The sequence below is a fragment of the Toxorhynchites rutilus genome, chromosome 1 (assembly GCF_029784135.1).
Source record: "Toxorhynchites rutilus septentrionalis strain SRP chromosome 1, ASM2978413v1, whole genome shotgun sequence".
Lineage (NCBI taxonomy): Eukaryota > Metazoa > Arthropoda > Insecta > Diptera > Culicidae > Toxorhynchites > Toxorhynchites rutilus.
The window spans coordinates 17,268,531-17,293,189 of record NC_073744.1 but is presented as its reverse complement, the minus strand read 5'-3'; the positions used below and the strand labels follow the sequence as shown (position 1 = coordinate 17,293,189).

At 36.5% G+C, this 24,659-nt stretch overlaps 1 protein-coding gene across 2 annotated transcripts in view; it reads left to right on the top strand.

Annotated features, from left to right (window-relative positions):
* Positions 1-1,380: 1,380 nt before the first annotated feature.
* The window catches only part of LOC129762430 (very-long-chain 3-oxoacyl-CoA reductase), a 31,463-nt gene continuing 8,184 nt past the window's right edge, over positions 1,381-24,659 (top strand). The window contains exons 1-3 of one of the 2 annotated variants that reach the window (XM_055760666.1): positions 1,381-1,521; positions 2,323-2,519; positions 21,459-21,505. In XM_055760666.1, the coding sequence (XP_055616641.1) occupies positions 2,366-2,519; positions 21,459-21,505 (201 nt within the window). In that variant the 5' untranslated portion in view covers positions 1,381-1,521; positions 2,323-2,365. Of the gene's footprint in view, positions 1,650-2,322; positions 2,520-21,458; positions 21,506-24,659 lie in introns of both variants that reach the window. The other variant, XM_055760665.1, reaches the window with a different exon arrangement.

The following is a 24,659-nucleotide window of genomic DNA, read 5'->3' as shown; positions in this document are numbered from 1 at the left end:
CAGCTTCAGACCCCTTCCGTACATATTTTTCGACCTGCTCGATGATGCTCAAACCTTGCGCAATGGTTAGCGTTTTGATTGTTCGCTTGAAAGGTTTCTCGTGGTTTTCCATACTTGAAAAGAAATTGTTTGATGACACGAACACTCCGTCTTCATTTTCAAGGGCAATTGAAATCTGAGGTAATAACGCACAAAAACATGTACGCGAAAATCAATCGAGTTAGGGAGGTGAAAATCCATGAAAAAATGAATCAAAACACATCGAGTAAGAGAGGCATCGAGTTAGGGAGGTATCGTGTTATGGAGAGAAGAATGCTTGTAAAATCGAAGGTGCCATGAAATCCATCGAGTTAGGGAAAATATCGAGATACAGAACATCGAGTTAGGGAGAGTTGACTGTATATAAATTGAAACACAGTGTAGCACATTGATTCTTGGGTAGGCTGTTAAATAAAATTAACAATTGAGTGATACCCTGTTTTTAAAGTAGTTCGATAAGTTTCCACTATTCGGGAAAGCTATTCGTTTTGGAATTTTCGATAAAACACCGACGGATTGAACAAAATGGAAAGAACCGAATTACAACCTCGCCCGCCGCAGAAAAGAGAGATCGATCCAAGGTCGAATGATAAATGTCAGAAAATAAAATTACATAAGGAATAGGTAGAGGGAGGAACAGATAATATTTGAGGGGCTTAGAATAAAAGGGGTGTAAGTGATTTCATCGATTTCTCTACATCGACTCTCTCTTTTGGTCATAACTTAGCTGCAAATACATTCCCAGCTGTATTTGACAATGCGGAAGACAGGTCAGAGCCTCATCTATCGGATTCTATAGCAAACTCAAATTGGAACGTTTTTGCAGTTGAGTTATTAACTGAAGAAAAAGTTGATGAAGAGAAATCGATCAAGTCACTTACACCCCTTACATTCTAAGCCCCTCATTTATCATTTGTAAATTTATTTTACATAAAATGGATAAAACTAGGGCAATATATGAAAAACTGGATAAAACTGGACGATATTCCAAAAAACTGGAAGATTTTAGGGTTTAACTGAATAACTGAATCGAGAAAAAAAACTGGAAGAATCCAATTTAAAATTGAACTTTGGCAACGCTGGGCTGTGTGTGTCTTCTTCCTGCATAGCATGACTTTCTTTTTGTTGATATTATTTGGTTGAATTTGTGGGATCATTTGTCAAAATTTCCATGTTTTTTTTTTGCAATGCAATCTAAAACATGGAATCCAAATTCGAAAACCTCTTTCCAATACTAGGCTGGAAACACCAACATTCCACACCAATAAGAATCGTCATCGTGTCATCCGCACAATTGAATGAAAGTAGGGGAAATTATATCAACATTGTCGTCGTCGTCGTCGTCGTCGTGTCGTCACAACATTGTCGCGGTGCCAATGGTGGGTCCTAGCCGTGATAGCGCCGTCAGTTCGCAACAATTTATCGACCGGAGAAGAGAGATAGTTTGAGTAGGTGCCTCTCTTCTACATGCCATCCAGCCAGGTGACGTAACCTCAAACGCCAAACAGAAAAGGTCTTTTCCGTCTACACCTACAAAAAAAAACAAAACACCGGCAACGGTTTTCGCGGATTATTGTGCGGAGTTTGTCATCTCTTTCTTCTACTTGGTGGTGAGGAGCATTGTTTCACTTTCTTTTTTTTTCGTGAATAAAATAGAAAGCAAAATGTTGAAAAGTGTGTAAATTAACATCGATTATGCACGTTCCGGGCGCGTATGTGTTCGAGTGTGTGTGAATGCATATGGTGACCTATTGTCTCACTCTTACTCTTTCTCTCTCGGCACTTTCATTAGGCACTGGACGCGACTGCATTTTGATTGATTTTTCCGCGTTTCCCTACGGTTGTTATTTGCTCGGTGAATCTCGGACAAGTAAACTAAAATCGGATCGTGTTTCGGGTGCGAGCCGGTTCAGGTTTAGTGATTTCATAGCTTTGCCCGAGTGAGGTCGATCGGTTTCGGAGATCGGGTTCTTTGCGTATAGTAGTGCTTTGATAACAACACCTACAAGCAGCGGATACTATAAAGCGTTCACGCAAAAGAAAGTTTAGCTGTGCTTGTGATTGTCGTCGCGGCGCCGTGGCTTCCACGCGTTGGTCATTCGCGTAGTTTACAATCGCGCTTCACTGTTATCGGGTCGTGTCGACAGCGCCTCTACCTTGTTCATGCTCTGAATCGTGTGCGTCAATGTAATTCGGGAACAGACAATCTTGATTTGTCTGAGGATCATTCGAACAGTGTCCGTAGTCTAACCGTGTTTTTCTCGTAATTTATCACAACCAAAGGATAGTTCAAAGGATTACCAAAATTCAGCCAGCAAGGAGAAAAATGGTCGACGTTTACGACATCGTCAGCGGAGTGTGTGTCTTCATCGTATCGATCCAGCTGCTGCGGAAGGTGTTCCCATGGATTTACGAGAATTTTGTCGGACCGAAACTGATCGGGTCCGGAATTAAGCTGAAGGAGATGGGAGAGTGGGCATGTGAGTGGATTTGACACTGTTGACATTGGTAACAATTTGAGTTATAAGTTTTTGAACACGCGGAACTTCTTCCACAGAGTATGAATCATATGTTTTATTTTGATTCTAAACAAAAACGGATCGAAAAATTGTTGAGTTCTTTTTTTTGCTCCAAGGAAGTTGAGAGTGCAAAAAAAATGGATATTCGCGTCGTTAATCAAAATGCATCCGACGTCGGGGATCATTTCCTTATGTGTGTGACCAAGGTTTCCGTAGTAGTTTCAAAATTGACAAATTTGCATATGCAAAATTAATAAATGATAAATGTTGAGTGATATTCACACATCAAGCGGAAATGGATATTTCCTAAAACGGCGACAGACACGACCTGCGCCAACAAAGATCAGCGACCTGCCAAGAGTATCGCCAATTATATTTTCATAAAAGATAAACTCTAGTAACAGCAATAAAATTTAGCTGCCTACCTAACGAGCCTAAACTGAGTTTTCCGGTTTTCGGAATTATTTATTGACGAGTTATGCTAGTTTTAGTGAAACATAAGATCATTCTGGTGCTGCGAAGGGCAAAACCAACTGGACTATGGACTATCCTAACTAGAAGTGGCTTCAGTGATATCGTTGCGCTTGTTGAGATGAAGAATTTAGTATGAGGAGAGGTTATTGTAGCAGAAATGGAAAGACCAACAAAGCTAGTGAGTTCGAAAATACTCCGTCAAACAGTAGAAGAATATGTAACTGGAGTTAATCCACCCCCAGTGAAAAATTAAGTGATTTTGTCCCATTTAGTTGAGATTACCTGCCGCAATTGCAGGATGCTTGTTGGTATTTGCTCCTGGAGCCTAATTTTCAAAATTGACCAGGGATGCTCGATCAGATTGAGGTCGAGAAACCACTCCATAACCTTGATATGCTTATCCTTGAACCACTGCGAAACCAGCTTTGAGGTGTGCCTCGGATCGCCGTTTTCTTGGAACGTATATCTGCGCCTCAACTTTAGCTTTTGTACTGGCTGGTAGTTTTCGCTTGAAAAATTCCGCTCTAAGTTCAGGGAACCCAAGATACGATATACCGTACTGACAGGTACATTTTCTTCCTTAAAATGTGCCACCGTGAATTTTTTTCCTTGCTGGAAATGCGTTTCGTAGAACCGTACAATGCGTTCGCGGAGCACGTGCTGTTTCGACGCCATCTTTGCTTTGACTAAATTCAAACTAGCAAAACCAAACACGCCTACTGTTTCTAGGGAGCCCAAAGAGCAATTTTCTTGGAGAAAGAAAATTTTACGCGTTACTGAAAGGTATTGAAAAAATTCTCATTTTTTATTTAACACCCGTTAGACACAATGTTTACATTCGAAAAAATTGCAGAGTACACACTAAAACTTTGTAAAACACACTTAGATTGAAGTATACTTTTTTAAAACTTTTTTTACATACGGTATGAGTTGCTTTCGGACATCCGGAATCCTATACATCCCCGAAGACGACCAGACTTACATCTAAGATAGTGGAAATGAAATTGTTTTCTTTAATGTTGCCTTTTGGCATCTATTTAAAGCTCCTCAAAATATGAATACCAAAAACGTTTATTACTGCAATTCAATCTCATTCTACAACACTACCAGGTGTATGCATATGAACACCAAAATTCACAAATTTATTGTTAGCCGTACTAATGTAAATGGTTAAAAATTATATTGATCGTCATATTTTATATTTTTGACATCTGTCAACAATCTCCAATTCAAAATATCAAAAATTTCGTGCAGCCTATTTTTGATGTAAGGCTAGACGTAGACCGGAATATTTGGGGGGTAAAATGAAAACCTAAACACAGAACAAGTAGGAAAAAATTAAATATTTCGAATGCTTATAACTCAAACATTTCTCAATAAATCGGAAAGATGTTAGCATCAATTGATAGAAAATATTTCTACGCATCTATCACAAGAATAAAATGTTATTTACATGAGATAAACAATTGAACAAATGTGAAATGTTGAGCGCTATCTAGAGGCCCTACCTGCCACGTTTTGATTGGTCCGATTTACGGTTTTCCCAACACAGACTTCAAAATCAATGTACCAGAGGGAATCCGCTTTGCAAATACATGCAAATGGGGGAGGGGGATATTTTTGTTCCCATCGAAGTATGTTCCCTAACAGAGTCATCCTAACTAAGGTGCCTGGGGAAATCCGCTTTGTAGATACATGCAAGTTGAGGGAATTTTTATTTCCATCGAAGTATGTTCCCTAGCACAGCCATCAAAACCAAAGTGCCTTACATTACATAGCGTTTGTTCAAATTCTTTACGTACACAGCAAATATGTTGAATTCAATTGAATTCGAAAATTATTTCATTTAATCAATACAAACAAATGATTACCAAGCCAACGATAGTCCCACGTCAACCTTGTGGTTCATAAATATATCATAAATATAACCCACCCATTCTTTTTTGTGTTAAAAATTGTCGATGTTATGGTTACGAACTACGTTCTGAAAACATAATCAATTGTCGCTATAAACTAAAAAAAACCGCTTCCGCATCGGCAGACCGCAATAAATGTTATAAGTGGCTCAAGGAGTTTGGAGGTAGTAATTTAGATATGAGAAACGGGGAACGGGAAAAAGCCACCAACAAAACCAACTTAACATCAACTCGCAATACAAAATAAATGTTGACCCATCAAACGTTTTGACGTGGCACTACGTCTTTCATTTCTGTACCGAGTGTAAGTTCAATGTTTCGAAAACAAGAGAGCGACGCTGGAGTGCAAGGTTTTGAACGTTAATACCTCTTTGTCGGCTGAACGGAGTGGTATGATAACCATTTCATTCGAAAGACAAAACGTCCAAGAGTTATATGATTGTGAATTATTGACCTGAAAATTTGTTTCAATAGCTTTAAAACTGCTTTGAAAACAGGCTTTTGAAACTATATATAAACTGGCACACACGTTATAAAATTATTTGTTTGCGAATGCCGTAACCAATCGTCGTTGTTGGGAAGTTGGAATTGTTTGAAAGGGAGTCTTATTTTTTCCGAGGAGGAATCAATTCCTTCTCAAGCGTTAATAATCCTGCTCCGGATCATCAATGATTCGAATTGTCGGGGCTTGGAGAGGGGGTACTATTTGCGCTGGGTGCTTCCGAGGAGGAATCGATTCCCCCTTTGAGCGTTAATAATTCTTTTCCGGCTATACGAAGTGGTATGATAATAACTTTATTCGAAAGATGAAATGTCTAAAATTTGTCTGCTTGTTACTTATTAATTGCTTAGCCAACGTTAGTCCAACGTCCACCTTGCGGTTATATCAAAGATTGTGGCTAGGGATGAAAAGCGGATATATTTCAAGAACCCCAAGTGCAGAACATAACAAACCGCAACATGTGCAACATCAGAATCTATTTCATAATTATATGTTCATGCTGTTGAACATATGAATTTCGGTCGAAATTCATTTTCATAGAATTCATACATCTGTTATTAAACTTAAGGCGAAACTCAAAGCATTCCTATCATATAAAATACTTATATCGGTCACATAATATAGAGATTGATAATTGTAACAGTAACAGAACAAAAATTTATCAAAGTAAATTGTTCATTAGAAAAAGGTGTAAAATTATTTATCAATTAAAAAATGTGTCTGCAAAAGATAAAATATGTTCTACGAGTCGATTAACCCTTTGCGGTCGTATGTATGTTTGCAGTCGCCACAGCAAGGAGCCGTACTAATGTTATATTTTATGCAATCATATATTAATTTAGAGGGTCTTCGTAGCCACTTGGTTACGCGTTCGCTTACCAAGCGATCGATCGTGAGTTCAAACTCAGGGCCCTCAATTGACAATCTTTGTGTTTGTTATAGGATAACTACGTCCACGCAACCATCATCAGCGATGGAAATCGATCCACGGTGGAACAAAGATAGATTCATCCATACAACTGCTCTGCTCTGCAAGAAACATCGGGCTGCTGTTCTATAGATAAACCAACAATGATCAATATCAACTGTCTCCGCTGTCTGGTCTGCTGAACAATGGAAGAACAGAAAGAATACCCTTACGCCTAAATGGCTACTACTGTGTAATTTACCATAATGTAATGGAACAGAAAACTTAACGCCTAAATGGCTACTATTAACTACTGTGTAATTTACAATTTAAAGAAACATAAACATATGTACATGTACACGAATAAACCCGGCTCTGTTACAGCTAAAATGCTAATGAGCCTAACAAATAAATAAATGGGATAAAAAAAATATATTAATTTATACTTTTTCAGAGTGAATGCTAATGTCTGGTAAACCTGTTCATAAACCAATACGGAGCTTTTATGAATAACGGTACAGAACAAAAGGTTATTAGTCTGGAAAAATAAAATAATAGTCACGACGTTGAGAATCTCTTTCGTGAATTATACTATATAATTATTATATAAAACGTCAACATACTGTTCGCTAAATACTTATCTATAGTTTAGAAAAAAAATACGGGTGGGTTATGTCGGGGACATAACCGGAAAGACGTAGGACTAAACCAAGCCCATTTTATAGCGACGTTCAAATTGGATTTTACAAGATAATGGATATATTAACAGCAGAGTTAAAGATGTGTTCCAAATTTCAGATCAATTAGTCAGAAGGAACGGTGAAAAATTTCTATTAATGTGGGAACCCTACAGATATACAAACAGGTCAAGTTGAATGAAACCGTATAAAAAAGTAAGTGGTTATTTTGTTATTGCGGACGTCATTTTCTGGTGGCGCCCATTTGGATTTGCATTTTTCATGAGTAACTGTGTTCTACTGATCAAGCCCTTTCTTTTACGATATATTTTATTTTTTGCAAACTCATCTTTCATTTGATATAACAAATTTACACAGATTTGAAAAATGATCGGGCACTCTTTTAACGAACCACAGAAAATGACGCCTAATAGTAAATATTACCGAAAGCAAGCGATCAAATTAATCCGTGCTCTGCTCAAAATACCACTGGATCAGAAAAGTCGAAACAAAGTGATGTTTTATTGATGACAATGCCTCGTCGTAAAGAGCAAGATCGGTCAGAGAAATTTGTGAGCTACTCAATTGGGAATAGCTACCTCATGCGACTCATTCACCAGACTTGGCCCCTTCCGATAACCATTTGTTTTCATTGATGGCATACACATAATTCGTACAAAAATGTCCAAAATGACTCAAATACATAATTAAAAGAACTATCCAACCACAACATAGTGGGGAATGCTGCTAGTGATCATCGAACGAAATTGGAACCAAAACTCCACGACGTGATCACTATTTATCAAACCCACTCCGCATGAGCCAATGATCAGAGATATTAATTATCTTCGATAATAATCCATTCAGATATCGTTAATTGAGAAGCCTCCCGGGTCTGTTATTATTCGTTCATTATACGCATGCTCAGTGCGATGAGCACTATCATCGGTTGCGTCTCATTATCAACCATTGCGCGGTGTTATACAACCACCGGCATTTGGTACCGCAGATTGACGCACTATCAACAAGCTTCGATAGCTTGTATTAAATGAGCTTGGTTGAAACATTACTCTTTTGGTATTGGATTTGTGGGCGATGAAGCTCCTATACGATGAAATTCTGTTTCGACCAAAGCGAAATGAAAAGAAACCGATATAGTGGTTTTCAGATTTCCATGAAAAGTGGTAGTTTCCATATCGCAAAATATAAGACCCGTTTCACATTTTCGCAATTATTGATTGTAGTCGTTTTTTGTAGTTTTCATGGGTTTGGCGTTATATTTTTAAATTATTTTTGCTTTCAAGCTGAGGATTTTTTACATAACATATCTCGATAACAGAGATGCTTTCCTTCGTTTTCAAGATATGATTTTTAAAAGTTAACCGGTGGTTCGAAAAACCATGTTCCCCTTTTACCCAAAAAAAGAGTTTTTGTAGAAATTCACATCATTTCAACTACTCAACCGATTTAGACGATCGACATATTAAATTGAAGCCAATAACCTAACTTTTTTGAAAAAATATCAAACTTGAGGGAAGATTGGATTCTAGTCTTGTCACATAGGAATATTGAACGAAGACTTAAAACATGTTAAATTTGCAAAATAATAACTCAAAAAAAACCAGAAAAAATTAAGATAAATGTAGCGCCCGTTATCTTTAACCGAGAAAACTATGAAAAACTAAATCAATCAATAATTACAAAAACGAAATTTTAATACAACAGTTCAAAAGTTACGAATTTTTGTAGTGAAAAAAGGGAAAAAATTTTTGTTTTCCAATCATCGGTTAACTTTGAAAAAACCATATCTCAAAAACGAAAAAATAGCATCTCTGATATCGAGATATGTAATGTAAAAAATCTCAGCCTTCAAGAAAAAAATATAAAAAAATATAGCGGCCTCTAAGCCATGAAAACAATAAAAAAAAGACTACAATCAATAATTACGAAAAAAATCCATTTTATTTGCATGTTCTATATTTTTTTAATAGACCAAGTTCTATATCAGCCATTCCATGCCAAACCGATATAGTGGTTCTCAGATTTTCGTGAAAATTGGTAGTTTTGTTCTTTATTGCAAAGCATTTGAGCCCTATTTTTTTTTATTTTTTCATTAGGGTGACCATTTCCATTTTAGGGTTGTCCGAAAAATCAACTTTTTCTATTTTTTTTTCCAAATATGACTTTTTTTCAAAAATTCATAACTTTTGAGCTACTAGACCGATTCAGATGATCGACATATCAAATTTTTTTTTTTATCCCATTTATTTATTTAAGGCTCATTAGCATTTTAGCTGTAACAGAGCCGAATTTTAATCGTGTACATGTCACATGGTTATCATATCTATAAATAGCACATTACACAGTTGCCATTCGCCAGTATTCCTTCTATACCATTACATATGGTACATTCACACAGTAGCCATTTAGGCGTAAGGGTATTATTTCTGTTCTTCCATTATCCAGTTGGACCACCGGACAGCGGAGATAGTTGTTTGATCATTGTTGAGTTATTTATAGAACAGTAGCCCGATGTGTCTGGCAGAGCAGAGCAGTTGTATGGATGAATCGATCTTATTTCGACCGTGGATCGATCTCCATCGCTGATGATTGTTGCGTGGACGTAGCTATTCTGTAACAACACAAAGATGGTCAATGAGGGCCCTGAGTTTTGAACTCACGATCGATCGCTTACTAAGCGAACGCGCAACCAATGTGGCTACGGAGACCCCCGACATATCAAATTGAAGTCAATCACTTAAAAAAAAATACTATACCTGCAGAAAAATTTGAAAAATCATAACTCAAAAACGAAAAAAAACGCCTCTCTGGTTTCGACATATGTTATGTGAAAAATCTTCAGCTTTTCAGAAAAAAATATAAATAAAATATAGCGCCCTCGGTCCCGAGACTATGAAAACGATAGAAACGAATACAATCAATAATAACGAGAACAGAATTCGAATTTTCTGCAGATGTAGTATTTTTCCAAAATAGATTGGCTTTAATTTGATATGTCGATCATCTGAATCGGTCTAGTAGTTCAAAAGTTATGAATTTTTGAAAAAAGTCATATTTGGAAAAACAAATAGAAAAAGTTGATTTTTCGGACAACCCTAAAATGGAAATTGTCAACCTACTGATTCTCGTGGCTGCATAAGTTGCCCGTTCTTGACAGCATGGTTAGGGAAGTTCACAAATGGACAGAACAAATGTATGGGAATACTTCCAATTTTTCATCAATTTAAACAATTTAAAGACTATGGTATTGTAATGCATAACATATCAAAAGAATCTTAGAGAATTTTCGATTCGATTGGTATGCAAATCGTCAGAATCAGTTCGCAGCCAAATTAGTATTTATTTCATAAAAACGTTAACTGTTTTCTGATTCGGCATCCTGAATGATAGACGTAGCCCTACGTCAAAAGTAACCTGGTTATTCAGCGTATCACAAATTTCGAGTTGCGTTCCGAATGAAGAGCATTTGTGACATTCGGTATTTTTGTTTTGACGTGGGACTACGTCTAACCGGAATATATGGGGGTAAAATGAAAACTTAAACACAGAACATGCAGGAACAAATGAAAGATCTCGAATGCTTATAACTCGAACATTTCCCATTACATTTCTGCATCAATTGATAGGAAATATTTCTACGCATAAAATGTTATTTTTCATGAGATAAACAATTGAACAACTGTGAAATGTTCAGTGTTATCTGAACACTCTAACTACCACTTTTGTATTGGTTCGATGTACGGTTTCCCCAACACAGACTTCAAAATCAATGTGCAAGATGGGTAGTCCCACGTCAACCTAGCGGTTATCTCGTAGATTTTCAACTCATTTGGCTGGTTCGTCACTTTTACTTTCATTTTTGGAAGAATGTCGGGAGTGAGAATTGAACTCGTGACCTTCAGCGTGAGAGGCATGGATGTTACCACTACGCCAGATCGCCTCCTCGCCCGGAGAATTCTCAAAATGCTCTCCGGTCAAATCGTGTGTCAAATTGACGCGATTAACATAACCATCTGCATCTTTGTGAGATGTTTGCGTCACGAACATTCCGGACAACCCAGTATTTTGGGAATGACCTTGCCCAACCGTTGCCTTCACATACTTTTCCCGAAAAATCACCATCCAATTAACATACTCTTTTGAAGCCCCACTGCATCTTCTATCTCATTTTCCGTCACCAGCGAATATTCCGATGTTTCAGCTTTTATGAACGCAAATTTAGCAGCTTAATTTTATTAGAGATGCAATTCAAAAATTAACACCTTGCGGGGACAAAACAAACATAGTGCTTGTCAAATCTCAGGAATGATAATGTGAGTGAGTATCTCGAGCTAACAGACTGACGTTAAATCCACCGGAACCATCTAGAAACAATCCGACCTCATATAACCGTAAAAAATACGTATCTCGATTGCTTTCAAGGTTGCTGAGATCAATCCACGGCAGACAACAGAAAAAAATACAGCATCTCGAAATCACTTGTGACATTTGGATATAAAATCGTTTATTACCATAATTCATCAATCCCACCGAAACGGACTCGGGCTTTAAACGTCCTTCAAACCGTTTCCACCCAACACAACAACTTACGACGGACGACGCTATCATCTTTCAAGCTTTACATCGCCGGATAAACTTTCGTTATGAAATAATTAGATGAATCTATGCAGTTTTTTGCAGCGTCATCCATTCAATGGTCTTACTCGCTGCGATGGAAGTGGTACCGTGAGAAAGTTGATTAATTTACGCATTGGGTAATGGTTTTTCAGTTTCAACAATTTCTTATCTTTCCATCAGTTATCTAACTGCGGATTTTATTGACCCTGGAACTTTAACCCAGGGAAATTGTTAAAATATTTCATCTTGCGATGAATTTCTTTTCACAAACTTAATGAACCTCAACCGAGTTTGTGGCTTGCTTGTGTCATATTAAATCGATCCCAAAATACGCTAATATTAGCCGTATTCTGACGTAAATGTCTGGGTGCAAATAACTGCAAACCTGTTCCTGTTTTCAATCAGGGAATAACGCAACAAACCGGAAATCAGCCGCTTTCATCCCAAAGCCACGGGAAATCAAATTGCGCCGTTTCTGACTTGGAATTTTGCAAACCTTTCTAGTTTCTGTGCTAAAAGAACCTGTTTCAATTTATATTCCCGAAAATGGTTCCCTTTCAAGCTTAGTATGATTTGACACTCTGATTTCCACAAAACGCGTTTGTTACGACTCATAACAGCCGGAAAACAGCTTCCCATAACTCACGACGATTTAATTCCGACAAACAAATAAACAAAAAATAATTTTCAACACGCAAAATCTCAGATCCCTCTCACTCTTTGTGACAAAAAACACCCTTTTTGCTGTCCATGGAACTAAAACTACAAATATCTATATATATATATATTTATTATGACCAGTTTCGGTCCGCTTGTGCGAACCTTCTATCATCACGTGTCCAAACCGGGGGGCGACCAGTTTTCTGGATCAATAAAAATACTACCTATTCCACCGAAGCCCGTTATTTGTTCGGTTAGTCAAAAATCACGACGCGATCAATCGAATTGGATCGGCATGTTGTAACCTTAGATTTGAACTTTTTACTTTTTTGGCAGGTAGATAAAGTACGCTGCTGTGCTGACCGACCGCTAGATATCGGAGTTTAAACTTGTTTGGTCGGTGTGTTACCTTTTTTTTCATAATTAAATTTGGTGGTTGACAGTAACCTTCGAAGTTACTTATGGTGGGCACTTGAAAATTTGTTTTGTGAATGTTGAAACAATTGGAGAGGTATTAGCAAACATCTGTGGTTTTAATGTGGTTTCGTTTTGCATTTGATTGGGTATACACGCAAATGAGTTTTAGTGAACCTGAATTTGCATCAAAGTTCTCCCCGGCGTTTTCCTAACAGAGAAAAACCTGATTCCTCAAATTGAAAATAAAACATTTGAGTGACAATAATGACCGACGAAATGCAGCTTAACTGCTAGGAGAACACTGGATTAAAACAGAGAGGCGATAATGCTTTTCGCACTATGGTGTCACCAATTAGTGCAATTCCAGTTAGTTCTAAGATTAGACCACCCACCAGTTATAGTCATCTTCAGAAAATAGCGTGCTTTATATGTGATAAAAACGTCATCTACAAAGGAATTGAAGTTTCCAAAATATTCTAATTTTGTTCATCGAAATATTCCAAAATTCTTACAAACAGGATAGGGGAAGGAGGTGCAGTGGTCACCCTAAGGAATGTACCCATTTCATGCGTCCACATACCACCACAATCCTCGCTTTTCGAAGAATATTATGGCTCAACTGGTTGTCAAAATGGCAAAAGGTTTTTGCTACAAAAATTTAAAATATGAATCATAAGAAAAAAAATGTAAAATTGATTATTTTTAGTGTGGGGTTAAAGTTGTTACCTGCGCACAAACGACGGCCGAATGGATACCGAGAGAACGATTTCTATTTTATTTATATTATGAAATATAAAAGAAACTTAAAACAGCTTTATTGAAGTACAGAGTGATTCAAAAGACATGAAACTCTTCAAACCTAAGGTTAGTCACCAATACGGCATCAATGGTGTATTGTTATACATATTACCAAACAAGCAACTGACGATTTTACCCTCATTATCCACAAATCTTTGCAAGCAGTATTGGATTTTTTGTTCAATATAACACAAAAAATGTTTTGTAGAGCATTTGTATGCAATTGAAAAATTGAGGAAAAGGTTTCCTATATCGAATCATGGAATGTGATGAAGTTGTTTTTTTGAAAACCTTTAACAACAGCAAAATTAGCCGACCGCATATCGCGAGTCCGCTACAAATGCATTTAATGCATGAATCGAACCCCGAAAACGTCCAAAAACTCGTAGTCTTTTGAGAATTTTAAAAATGGTAGCTCAAAATTCTCAAACTGTCTTTTCAAAGGCTACGATTTTTTGGACGTTATTAGAGATTCAACTAAAAATGCAGAGGGGTTTATGTGCCTACAGGCACAGACAGGAGCTTGACCCAGAACTGTGATTATTGGAAATTTGAGTTCTCTTTTAATACTCCAAATTTTTGCCCTGAAAAGAGCCGTTTGTTCCATGAACTGGATATCTTTCAAACGAGTTGTAAAAATTGAACTTGGTAAAAATCCGGAACCGTTGATTATTAAGGGGGTATTCTAGTCTAGAAATTTGAGTAAATCGAAGTTTTGACGTAGAACTACTTCCAACCAGAAGATATATGGGGTAGAATAAAAATTTATGCACAGAACAAGTTGGAAAAAAGGAAGTTTTCGAACGCTTGTAACTTGAGCAATTTTCAATAGATCGCAAAGTGTTTGCATAAATTGATAGGAAATATTTCTGAATAACATTTTTTTTTTGATAAACAATTAGATAATTGTTTAATGTCAAACCCAAATGCACTATGTGTTGATTGGGCCAATTTGTGTTCCTCAAATCGTTCTAAGCAAACGGAGCAATCAAAATAACAGGGTTTCATGCATTTGATGCCAAATGTTTTAAAATTGCAATAACACGTCGAGATTTTCAGTAACCTCAACTTTTTTTTTTATTCAAAGCCAAAACTGGTGCTTGCGGAAGTACTTTTCTCGGCGAACAGAAGATAATGTACTTGTTTTTTTTGTAAGTTCCGCTAGAGAAGACTTCGTAAATCCTGATTAATGACATGCTTACATTCAAGATAGAATGCAGATAAAATATAGCTGTCATCAGCAAATGGCCTGGTCGAAATGACCAGTGAGGTATATTAAAAAAGTTATTACGAGTTATTAAAAAACGATGCGTTCAAAAGTGATACATGAAAAAATAATACTTAATATAGAAGAATAAAATGAAACAATATATCTAAAATTATATTAACCATAGATTGTCTCCTTTGTGTAGCTCTACGTCACTCAGGATATGTCCCTGACATTACCCACATTACCCATCTGTTTTTTCTTCATATTTCAATCCTTTACGTTATAATTACAATATCTTTAAAAGGATTTTTCGAAATTATTATTCTTTGCCGAGTTATAATCATTTCAGTGACGCGGTATTAAATCTAATACGTAATTGTTTCAGAACATTGGACGTGTTTTTCTCGAAACTACTTTTTCTAAACTGACGTGCACGATAGTTACACTGAACGGATTTATTTAAAATTTTGTATGAACATTATTTATATATCTCTCTATCACATGAATCAATAAAACATACCTTTTCCAATTTCACTATCTTTGAAAAATTGGAATCATCAGAAAAAACATACTTAAAACTTGTTTTTACTTCCTCAATGCTGTCACAAAGAGCATTTTCCCCTACGTTCTCTCGTCAAAATTATCTTTGTCCGAATAACTGCCGGTAGTGGAAGAACTTGCTGAAAATTGCGTTTTAGCATCGAAGCAATAACCACTTGCCATGTCACAATGTTGTATATGTAACAAGCAGTATTGCCACACGTACAGATTTATCGGGAAAGGTACAGATTTTTCCTTTATTTTTGGTACAACTTCTGTACGGTACAGAGTACAGATTTTCGTCAAAAAGTACCGATTGGTGCAGATTTTTTTTAGCGTGTCAGCGTGTCATACAATGAGACACAAATTTCTGCATTACTCGAGAGTTAATCAAGCAAATGAAACGAAATTTGGCATGTGGAGGTTCTAGGGTGCTATGAATGTTTCTATGGTGGTTAGACACTCCACCCATCTCTCTAAGGGTGGGCTGCCATACAAATGAAACACAAATTTCTGCATTGCTCGAGAACTAATCAAGCAAACGAAATCAAATATGGCATGTGAAGGTTTAAGGGTGCAATAAAGAGATTCTATGGTGGTTACATACTCCTCCTTCCTCTCTTAGGGGGAGCTGCCATACAAATGAAACATACATTTCTGCATTACTCGAGAATTAACTAAGCAAATGAAACCAAATTAGGCATATGGAGGTTTTAGGGTACAAAAAAATTGTTTCTATGGTGGTTAGACACTCCACCTCCCCCTCTCTAAAGAAAATGAAACACAAATTTCTGCATAACTCGAAAACTAATCAAGCAAATGGAGCCAAATTTGGCATGTGAAGATTTTAGGGGGCACGAAACGTTTCTATGGTGAATAGACACTCCTCCCTTCTCTCTAAGGGGAGAAAATGGGTGGGGTCTGTCTTTATTATATCAAATTTTCTGTATCAAACATTTATTCCATGTAACGGAGAAACATGTTATTTGCAAGTGGTTTTGCAAGATTTGCAAATCTTGAAAGAGAATTGTGTCTGAAAATAATCTGATATTATAATGATGAGTTTTGGTAGAAGTACTAGGATTTTTTCAACGGGGGCGATTAGAAGACCAATCAATGAACAGTTCTGCGATTGGACTCATGAACTTGCGCTTAGTAAGAAAACGTGAATGTTTGAAGGTATTGATAACAAAAACAAATTTTGGGCGGGACGAAGTTTGCTGGGTCAGCTATATAATTGACGTGTCCAAAAGTGTCGTTCGTATTCGACAGCCAAAAGTTCAGTGAAATGTCGGATTTAGCGTTAACAAATGGTGTGTTGGCTGCTCGTTAACTGAAGCGATACTAGAATAGAAAACTGTTCTGTTCCGAGGGTCATTCGTCTCTGTCTAGGATGAAAATCGCAAATGAAAATTATTCTATGTCATTGCAAGTTCTGCACCGCACAGTTTGCCTTGTTCATATTCTGAGGATGCATTCTGATGCAAACAACTTCGCATACGTCCGTTCAGAACGATAAAAAAAATTAAATTAAAAAAAAAAGTGGGTTATATCTATGATATAACCGCAAGGTTGACGTGGAACTACCTTAACTTAGCAATCATTCGTTTGTATTGATTAAATTCTTGATTGAATGAAACAATTTCCAAATTCAATTGAGTTCAATATATTTGCTCTGTGAGTGAAAAAAATGAACAAATGCCGTGTAAAGTCAATTCATTTATTGTGATTGATTGTTCTTCGTTACAAGTAAATTTAATGACGGACCTTTTACGTTTGGTATGATGACTAGAACAAAATATATGTACGGAAGAATTATCAAACGTTTGATGAACCAGCCTAAGGCTGAAAATCTTTCCAATAAAGACAAAAAAAAATTATCAAACGATTATTTTATTTTACATTTCCCTCTGAAGTTTACATCCCAAAAGTGTACATACTTCTCGAATCTCGAATTTGCTTGAAACTGGGAAGCACGATTTTCCCAGGTTCCTAAGTTTAGAAGATCATGTTAGGACAGACATATTCCACTCTGCACAAAGGCAAGCAAGGACAAAAGTACTCGCAGTTTGCATTTATTTGCAGAGCCGATTTCCCCAGAAACCTCGGTTTTGAAGTCTGTGTTAGGGAAACACATTTCAATCGGAACAAAAATACCCCCGATTTGTATGAATTCGCAATGCCGATTTCCCCACGCTTCATGGATTTGAAGTCTGTGTTAGGGAAACACATTCCAGTCGGAATAAAAATACCCCCGACTTGCATGAATTTGAAATACCGATTTCTCCAGGCACCTTGGTTTAGAAATCTCTATTAGGGAACACATTTCGGTGGGAACAAAAGCTCCCCCTACTTTCGTGTGTTCTTCTTCATCTTTTTGGCTTTAAGAGGGTTTAAACTTTTCAGATCACTCGCCTCTAGGCTCTTTCGTGTGTTTGCAATGCCGATTTCACTGCTTGGTTTTAAAGTCTGTGTTAGGGAACATTTTTCGATGAGAACAAAAGTCCCCCTACTTTCATGTATTTGCAATGCCGATTTCCCCAAGGCTGCTTGGTTTTGATGGCTGTGTTAGGGAAACCGTAAATCGGGCCAATCAAAACGATGCAGTTAGGGCGTTTAGATAACGCCTAATATTTTACAGTTATTCAATTGTTTATCTAATGAAAAACAACATTTTGTTAGTTGCGATAGATGCGTAGAAATATTCCCTATCAGGTGATGCAAACATCTCTCCTATCCAGTACGAAATGTTCGAGCTATAAGCATTCGAAATCTTTCATTTTTTCCTGCATGTTCTGTGTTTAGGTTTTCATTTTACCCTCCATATATGCCGGTTAGACGTAGTCCCACGTCAAAAAAACGATAACTGTGCTTAGAAGCAGCAATATATGATCAAGCACAACGAATATCATAATTTCTTCTCTATTGCGAATCGAATGACATAGCAGTTACGCTTACAAATATACCAACAGCTCCGCTAACTGCTTACACATGATGGCCTAGCTTTAACATCTCATAGCTTCAATTTGTTTCATCAATGAGTGCCATTCGAATACAATACATTCATTTTTTTAGATAGGACTACTCTAAGATGCATATATGGGGGGTAAAATGAAAATCTAAACACTCAACATGTAGGAAAAACGAAAAATTTCGAGTGCTAATAACTCGAGCATTTCTTAATAGATCGCAAAGGTGTTGTGTGTAATGGATAGGAAGTATTATACGCATCTATCACAATAAATAAAATTTTATTTTTCTTGAGGGAAACAATTGAATAATTGTGAAATGTCAAACATTATCTAAAGGCGCTAAATTCCACGTTTTTGCTCCTCAAATTGTACCGATCAAAACTAACATGCAGAGCCACAGCGGAATACAATGTTTCCTGTGTTTCTCCAACACGGACTTCAAAATCAAGGAGCTTAGGGAAATCGGCATTACAGATATTAGAGGCGACTGAACTTTCAAGTTTAAAGCTTTATAGTAGAAAAAGTTGAAATTCAAGTTTTTGATTTATGTAGCCGCATGCGTTTTTGCAATCCGGAACGTGTTTACCTAACACGCATTTCAAAAGGGGGTACAAATACAGGCTTTAACACCTTCGTCGCCCAGAGCGATTCGGTCGAGTAGAGAAATAAGCGGGCAACGATAATAATGAATTCGGGTTCGATTCAGGACTCCTTTTCTGTTAAATCCGAATGAAATCAACTGACTGCTGATTAGAAAACTTATAAAAATAAGTTTTCAGTGAATTATACAGTGTTGGAAATTATAATAATAAATGAAAAACATTCAACCGAAGGTACTTGCTTTATATACTATATTCGATGGCGATGAATAACTACAATTTTATTGGAGAATATGGAATATTCTGTTCAATCGATTGCAAAGATTCTGTGAATATAACATGGTGAGAACATATGTCACATTTGTGGGAAAATAATCGTCATAAACGATTTTTCACGTAATTCGTTTTCATCGTTCTTTGCGCTGGGTAGTTGAAAAGCTAAAAGAAGAAGCAAGTTGCAAGTTTATTTCTGAGAATGAGAATAATAATTGTGCAACGCGGAGAAGCCCCTGTTTATTCCAAAAAGCAAAATGTTTATTATGTATATTTTTTTAGACACACATGTGTTTTTTTTGTTCATCCTTAAAATGTTCCCCGGACGGCGTAATAGTAAACCTGAAAGCGAGGAAAGTAGTAACGACGAAATAGTGCGAAGCGTTAGAAGAAAAGTTTTGAGTATTATCTCATCGAGTTCCGATTAGGATATTGAGGAACTATACGCAAGTGAAAACCTGGACGATATGTTAGAAGAACTTACTACAGACGACATAAAGATATTGATTTTTCAACAGTACATTTAAAATGTGATTTTTCACAAATAAGAATGTTCTACTAGTCAAGCCATTTCGTTTGATATTCATATTGATGAAATGTCCCATTTTGTGATGGCGGTATTTTGGATTTGCATTTCTCATAAATAACTGTGTTCTACTAGTCAAGCCCTTTCATTTAATACCCATATTGATGGGGTTTTGATAAACATGTAGTCCGCCATTTTGTAGCGACCACCATCTTGGATTTTCAAGAGCATAGAATACGCAGATTTATAACGACAGCAGAGATAAAGGCGTGCTCCAAATTCCAGATCAATCGGTCAACAGGAAGGAGGTTAAATTTATATTGATGTGGGACAACCCTGCAGATAAACATACAAACATATTTACAGTATAGTAGCTAAATAAACCGTTTAAAAGTATAGTATAAAAACTATATTTTTTTGTTTTTGATTTTTTGTTTATTCTACATAGCCCATATTTACATTTAAGTGCCTATTCTATCAAATTCCGTTTAAAAATCCTATTCAAATTGAATAAGAAAAGTGTCACCCACATTTGGGTGACGTAGCCTCCCAGGAAATACACCCGTCACCCAGATCTGGGTGACGGGGCGATCAGGGTGTTAAACTATACAGTTCGTTCGCCTCTAGCCTTGAAAAAGGGCCATTGAAAGATGAATCAATCAAAGCTCCTTGGATTGAACTCACGGTCGAACTTAATGTCAGCGGTTCCAAAAGCAATGAGCGATGTCAACTGAAACATCTTCTATACTCAATAGCAGCTTACTTAAAGAAAAATAGCTTCCAACATTGATTTAATTTTTTTTTGTTTTAACATGATCAACATCCCATGGGAAGAAGTTTATCACAACACACCAATTATAATCGATGTGGTAGTTCTCAATCCCGTAATTAGACTACCGTAGACAAAACAAAGTTGAACTAATTACTGCCTCTACCGGTCGATGGTCACCAATAATCATCATCGTGATTACGGTGATCGTACAGCTTACGTCACCGCGTAAAATAATCCCTGAAAACAAAGCTCAAGGAATGTCACAGTTCAGATACATCCTTGCCACTTTTCAAGGTAACTACCTGCTTAACCGGCCCACCCAAGGGCTGATCGGTTTGACCCCTGCGAAAAATAATTTAGTGCAAATGCTTACATCAAGCCAGTCACTATTACGTAAATCAGTTGTTAATCATCGGTAGGCAAGTGAAGTGTAGTACTATTATTCACACGCCATAATCGTAAATTAGTATTCACAACGTTTAACATTTCTTCCGCCGATGAACTTTTTTCTATTCGCTGCCTGACGGAAGGGAGACACTCAAATAACGATTAAATTAAAGCTTGAGATTGATCCTTTTTTGCGTACGAGAAGTTATTCGACGTCAGATATTGTGGTTTGTCACGTATTAAGATTAGATCGACTCATAGCACGAGTTCAATAATTCACGTACTTCAACAGGAATTGAATTCAGCCCATTTTCCACGTCTTTCCAGCGCTCGTGCGTGATTTATAAGAGCCCCCACAGACTGCAGACTTGTTATCGACCGATAGTTTGGACGGCTTTTTAATCAGAACAGAGAGGTATGCATATGCGCACATTACACCGATTCAGATGGGTCGGTTTTTGCACGAGCAGGCCAACCCGACTTAACTATCGGTCGACAAAATGTCTGCGGGGTCTATCAACATTAGCCTAACAAATTTCCGCATTACCGTCAACACAAAATCCAATCACAGCATACATTGACTTCGAATGACACCCATATTAACCACATTTCCATCAACTTTCTTCTTCCAGTGGTTACCGGAGCAACCGATGGAATTGGCAAAGCCTACGCCAAAGCCGTAAGTATTTTCTCGTCGTCGAACAGACATTTGCGCCACAGACTTTCAACGGCGCCCTTTCGACCTGCGATCGAACCGAACCGAACCAAACGCGAGTGCGCGAGTGTTTTTTTTTGTTTTATTTAGTCGATATTTACTTGCTTGTTTTATCGCCATGGAGCAGCAGTGCGCGCATTCCAACGCTTAATGGATGATGTGTTGATCTTTCGCCATTTAGCGTTGCTGCCTGATTGCTGCGCGGTTTGCAAATTCACACATGCATGCAACACGATGCAAACGAGACATAGAACCAGCGGTGGCTAGAAATCTGTACGACGAAGTTCAATGTCATTGAAAGGGTTTTTCCGGTTGAGGGTGAAGCTCAAGAGGTGAAGATGCTATTATTCTGAGATGAAATAACATAATGAGTTGAGGGCAACCCACCGGACAACTGGCAAAAAAGGCAAAGTAAATCACATGGGTTTCAAAACCCCATGGAGTTGGTTCAATAGGGGAAACCCTTAAATTGATCACAACATACCACTCTTGAGAGCAATTGAACCTATCAAAGTTTGGGTATGTTAAGATTCACTTGTTTACCAAATCAAATAATTCAAAGTATTCGCCATCCGCAACTACAACTCTATCTTTAAGTCGATTTATGGGTTGAAGAAGTTATAGTTTTTCGAGGCATAAAATTTTGATAAGTTAAATTTCAATGCTTTTGTTAGAAATAAATCGCTACCTTCAAACGCAATTAGACCCATTCCACGGGATTATGTTCCAAAAAATCAAATTTTAGGTCAAGTTTTAGGAAATCAACTATAACGTTATCTAAATAAACACGAGTTATAATATGAATTACATAAACTGAATTAAATTTAACTCTTGAGAAGGGCGTGTTTAACACTAGAACTACCAACCGGTAAAAACTACCATTAATAGGAACTGCTAGAATGTTTGCTGACGACACAGCATTGTTTTATCCATGCTCTGACTCTAGAACCGTCGTATCTAATATAGAAAATAATCTGGCTGTTCTTTGTAGGTATTTTCAACAAAAACTGTTGTCACTAAATTTGTCAAAAACTAAATACATGTTCTTCCACCCCCCAAGGAAAAAAATCTCGCTTGTCCCGACCCAAAGTTTGGGAATGTTTCGATTGACAAGGTGAACCATTTTAAATACCTTGGAATATATTTAGACACAGGTTTATCATGGACACAACAAATAAATTCTTTGGAAAGAACAATTCGTGGTATATTGAAGAGAGTATCCTACTTAGTATCACAGAGACCGTTGAACAAATTTTATTTTGCATGTATTCACTCATTACTGCAATATGGAATAGTGGTTTGGGGACATGCTTGTAACACGAAACTTAAAAAACTACAATTGTTGCTAAATAGGTGTCTGAAAATAATATACAGACCACCAATCCTCCAACCAACGTTAGACTTATATTCCGACGATTCTTATAAAATACTGCCTCTTCTTGGTCTACGCGAATTTCAGACTATTAAACTTATCCACAGCGTTATAAATGACAATAATATTCACCATAACTTGACAATACCTACAGTAAATCATCAACACATCACATAACAAGCACAAAATTTAATGCGAAGTAGAGCAGCAACTAATGTTGGTCAGCAACGCATTCTGTTTTATGGACCATCTCGTTTTAATGCCTTGCCATCTGAAATTCAAATTATCACACGTTCTGATAATTTTAAAAAGAATTTAAAACAACATCAATGGCCAATGTTTTCGTAATATAGATTGATAAACCACAATAAGCCATGTATCGTTGTATGCTTGCCAGTACTCTATTTTGTGAACTTTAATGTTTTTTCCTCTTATTTTATAGGTCCCTTAAAAAAAATATTTTATTTTTTTCTGATGTCCATAAATTTTTGTTCTGCATGTTTTCGTCCACTCACCTCGTTTGTAAATCAGCAATTCCAAATGAAATCGTCCTAAAAATGCAGATTTTAAAAACTTATATATATTTTTTTTTTATTAATTCGTTTATTTTTACAGGCTCAGTCACTTAAGTTTAAAGGAGCCGAATTCTTAAATATAATTTTAAAACTATATATATAAACAATTTTCTTACATCTATGGTTAGTAAGGTGGAAAACCGATTACTCGCGGTGTACTCGAGTTTAGGAGGGTGACATATTTTTAGGAGAAGGATGGGATATAAGGAAATTGTAACAATGTTGATGAACACTCATTTCATAAATCTATTCGTATATCTAAAGTGTATTTACATTTCAACTTATTCTACTATTTATAGCAAGGGGACGAATTACCCGCAAACTCTTATATTTTTGATTCCAATGAAAGTGTGTATTCCGTTTGGGTTGGAGGAAATATGAGTTTTTCACAGCAATTGGGAATTTTTTGACTCAAGCGTAACTTTTGAAAAGGGCGTATCGATTTTAGTAAGAGAAATCTTTGATAATTTATATCTCAAAAACTATGAGTCGTACCGAAATAGTGTCTTAGAAAGAGTTATAGAGTATTGATGGTTGAATATGAAACAAATGTACACTGAGAAAAAAAATTAGTACTCTTTTTTTTATTTACAAAATAAAAATTCAATTTACAATATCCAAAATATATATATTTTTTATTTTTTCATACAAAATAGAAATCATGCAGAAAATTTAAGATGGTAAAACTATTTTTGACGAACTTTGTGGAACATCGAATTTTTAGGAATTTTTGAAACTTCGAATTTTTGTATGCTAACAATCATTTTTAGCCACAAATTATGAATACTGATGTGATTTAAAACAAAAAAGGTTATTACCAATCTCCTTCTAGGTGTAGCCATTCTCGAAATATTTAAACAAATATTTCTAATTTATTGTCTTTTTTTATAGTAAATAATCCCTTTTAATATGTTTGTCGTGTTATACCGTCATGTTCATGAAATTTAATGAATTTGCTTATAATTTCCAACAACTTTTCCGAATACATCATCATGGTTGACTCAAGCATAACTTTTGAAAAGGGCGTATCGATTTGAGTAAGAGAAATCTTTGATAATTTATATCTCAAAAAATATGAGTCGTACCGAAATAGTGTATTAGAAAGAGTTATAGAGTATTGTTGGCTTAATTTGAAAAAAATATACACTGAGAAGAAAAATTAGTACTCTTT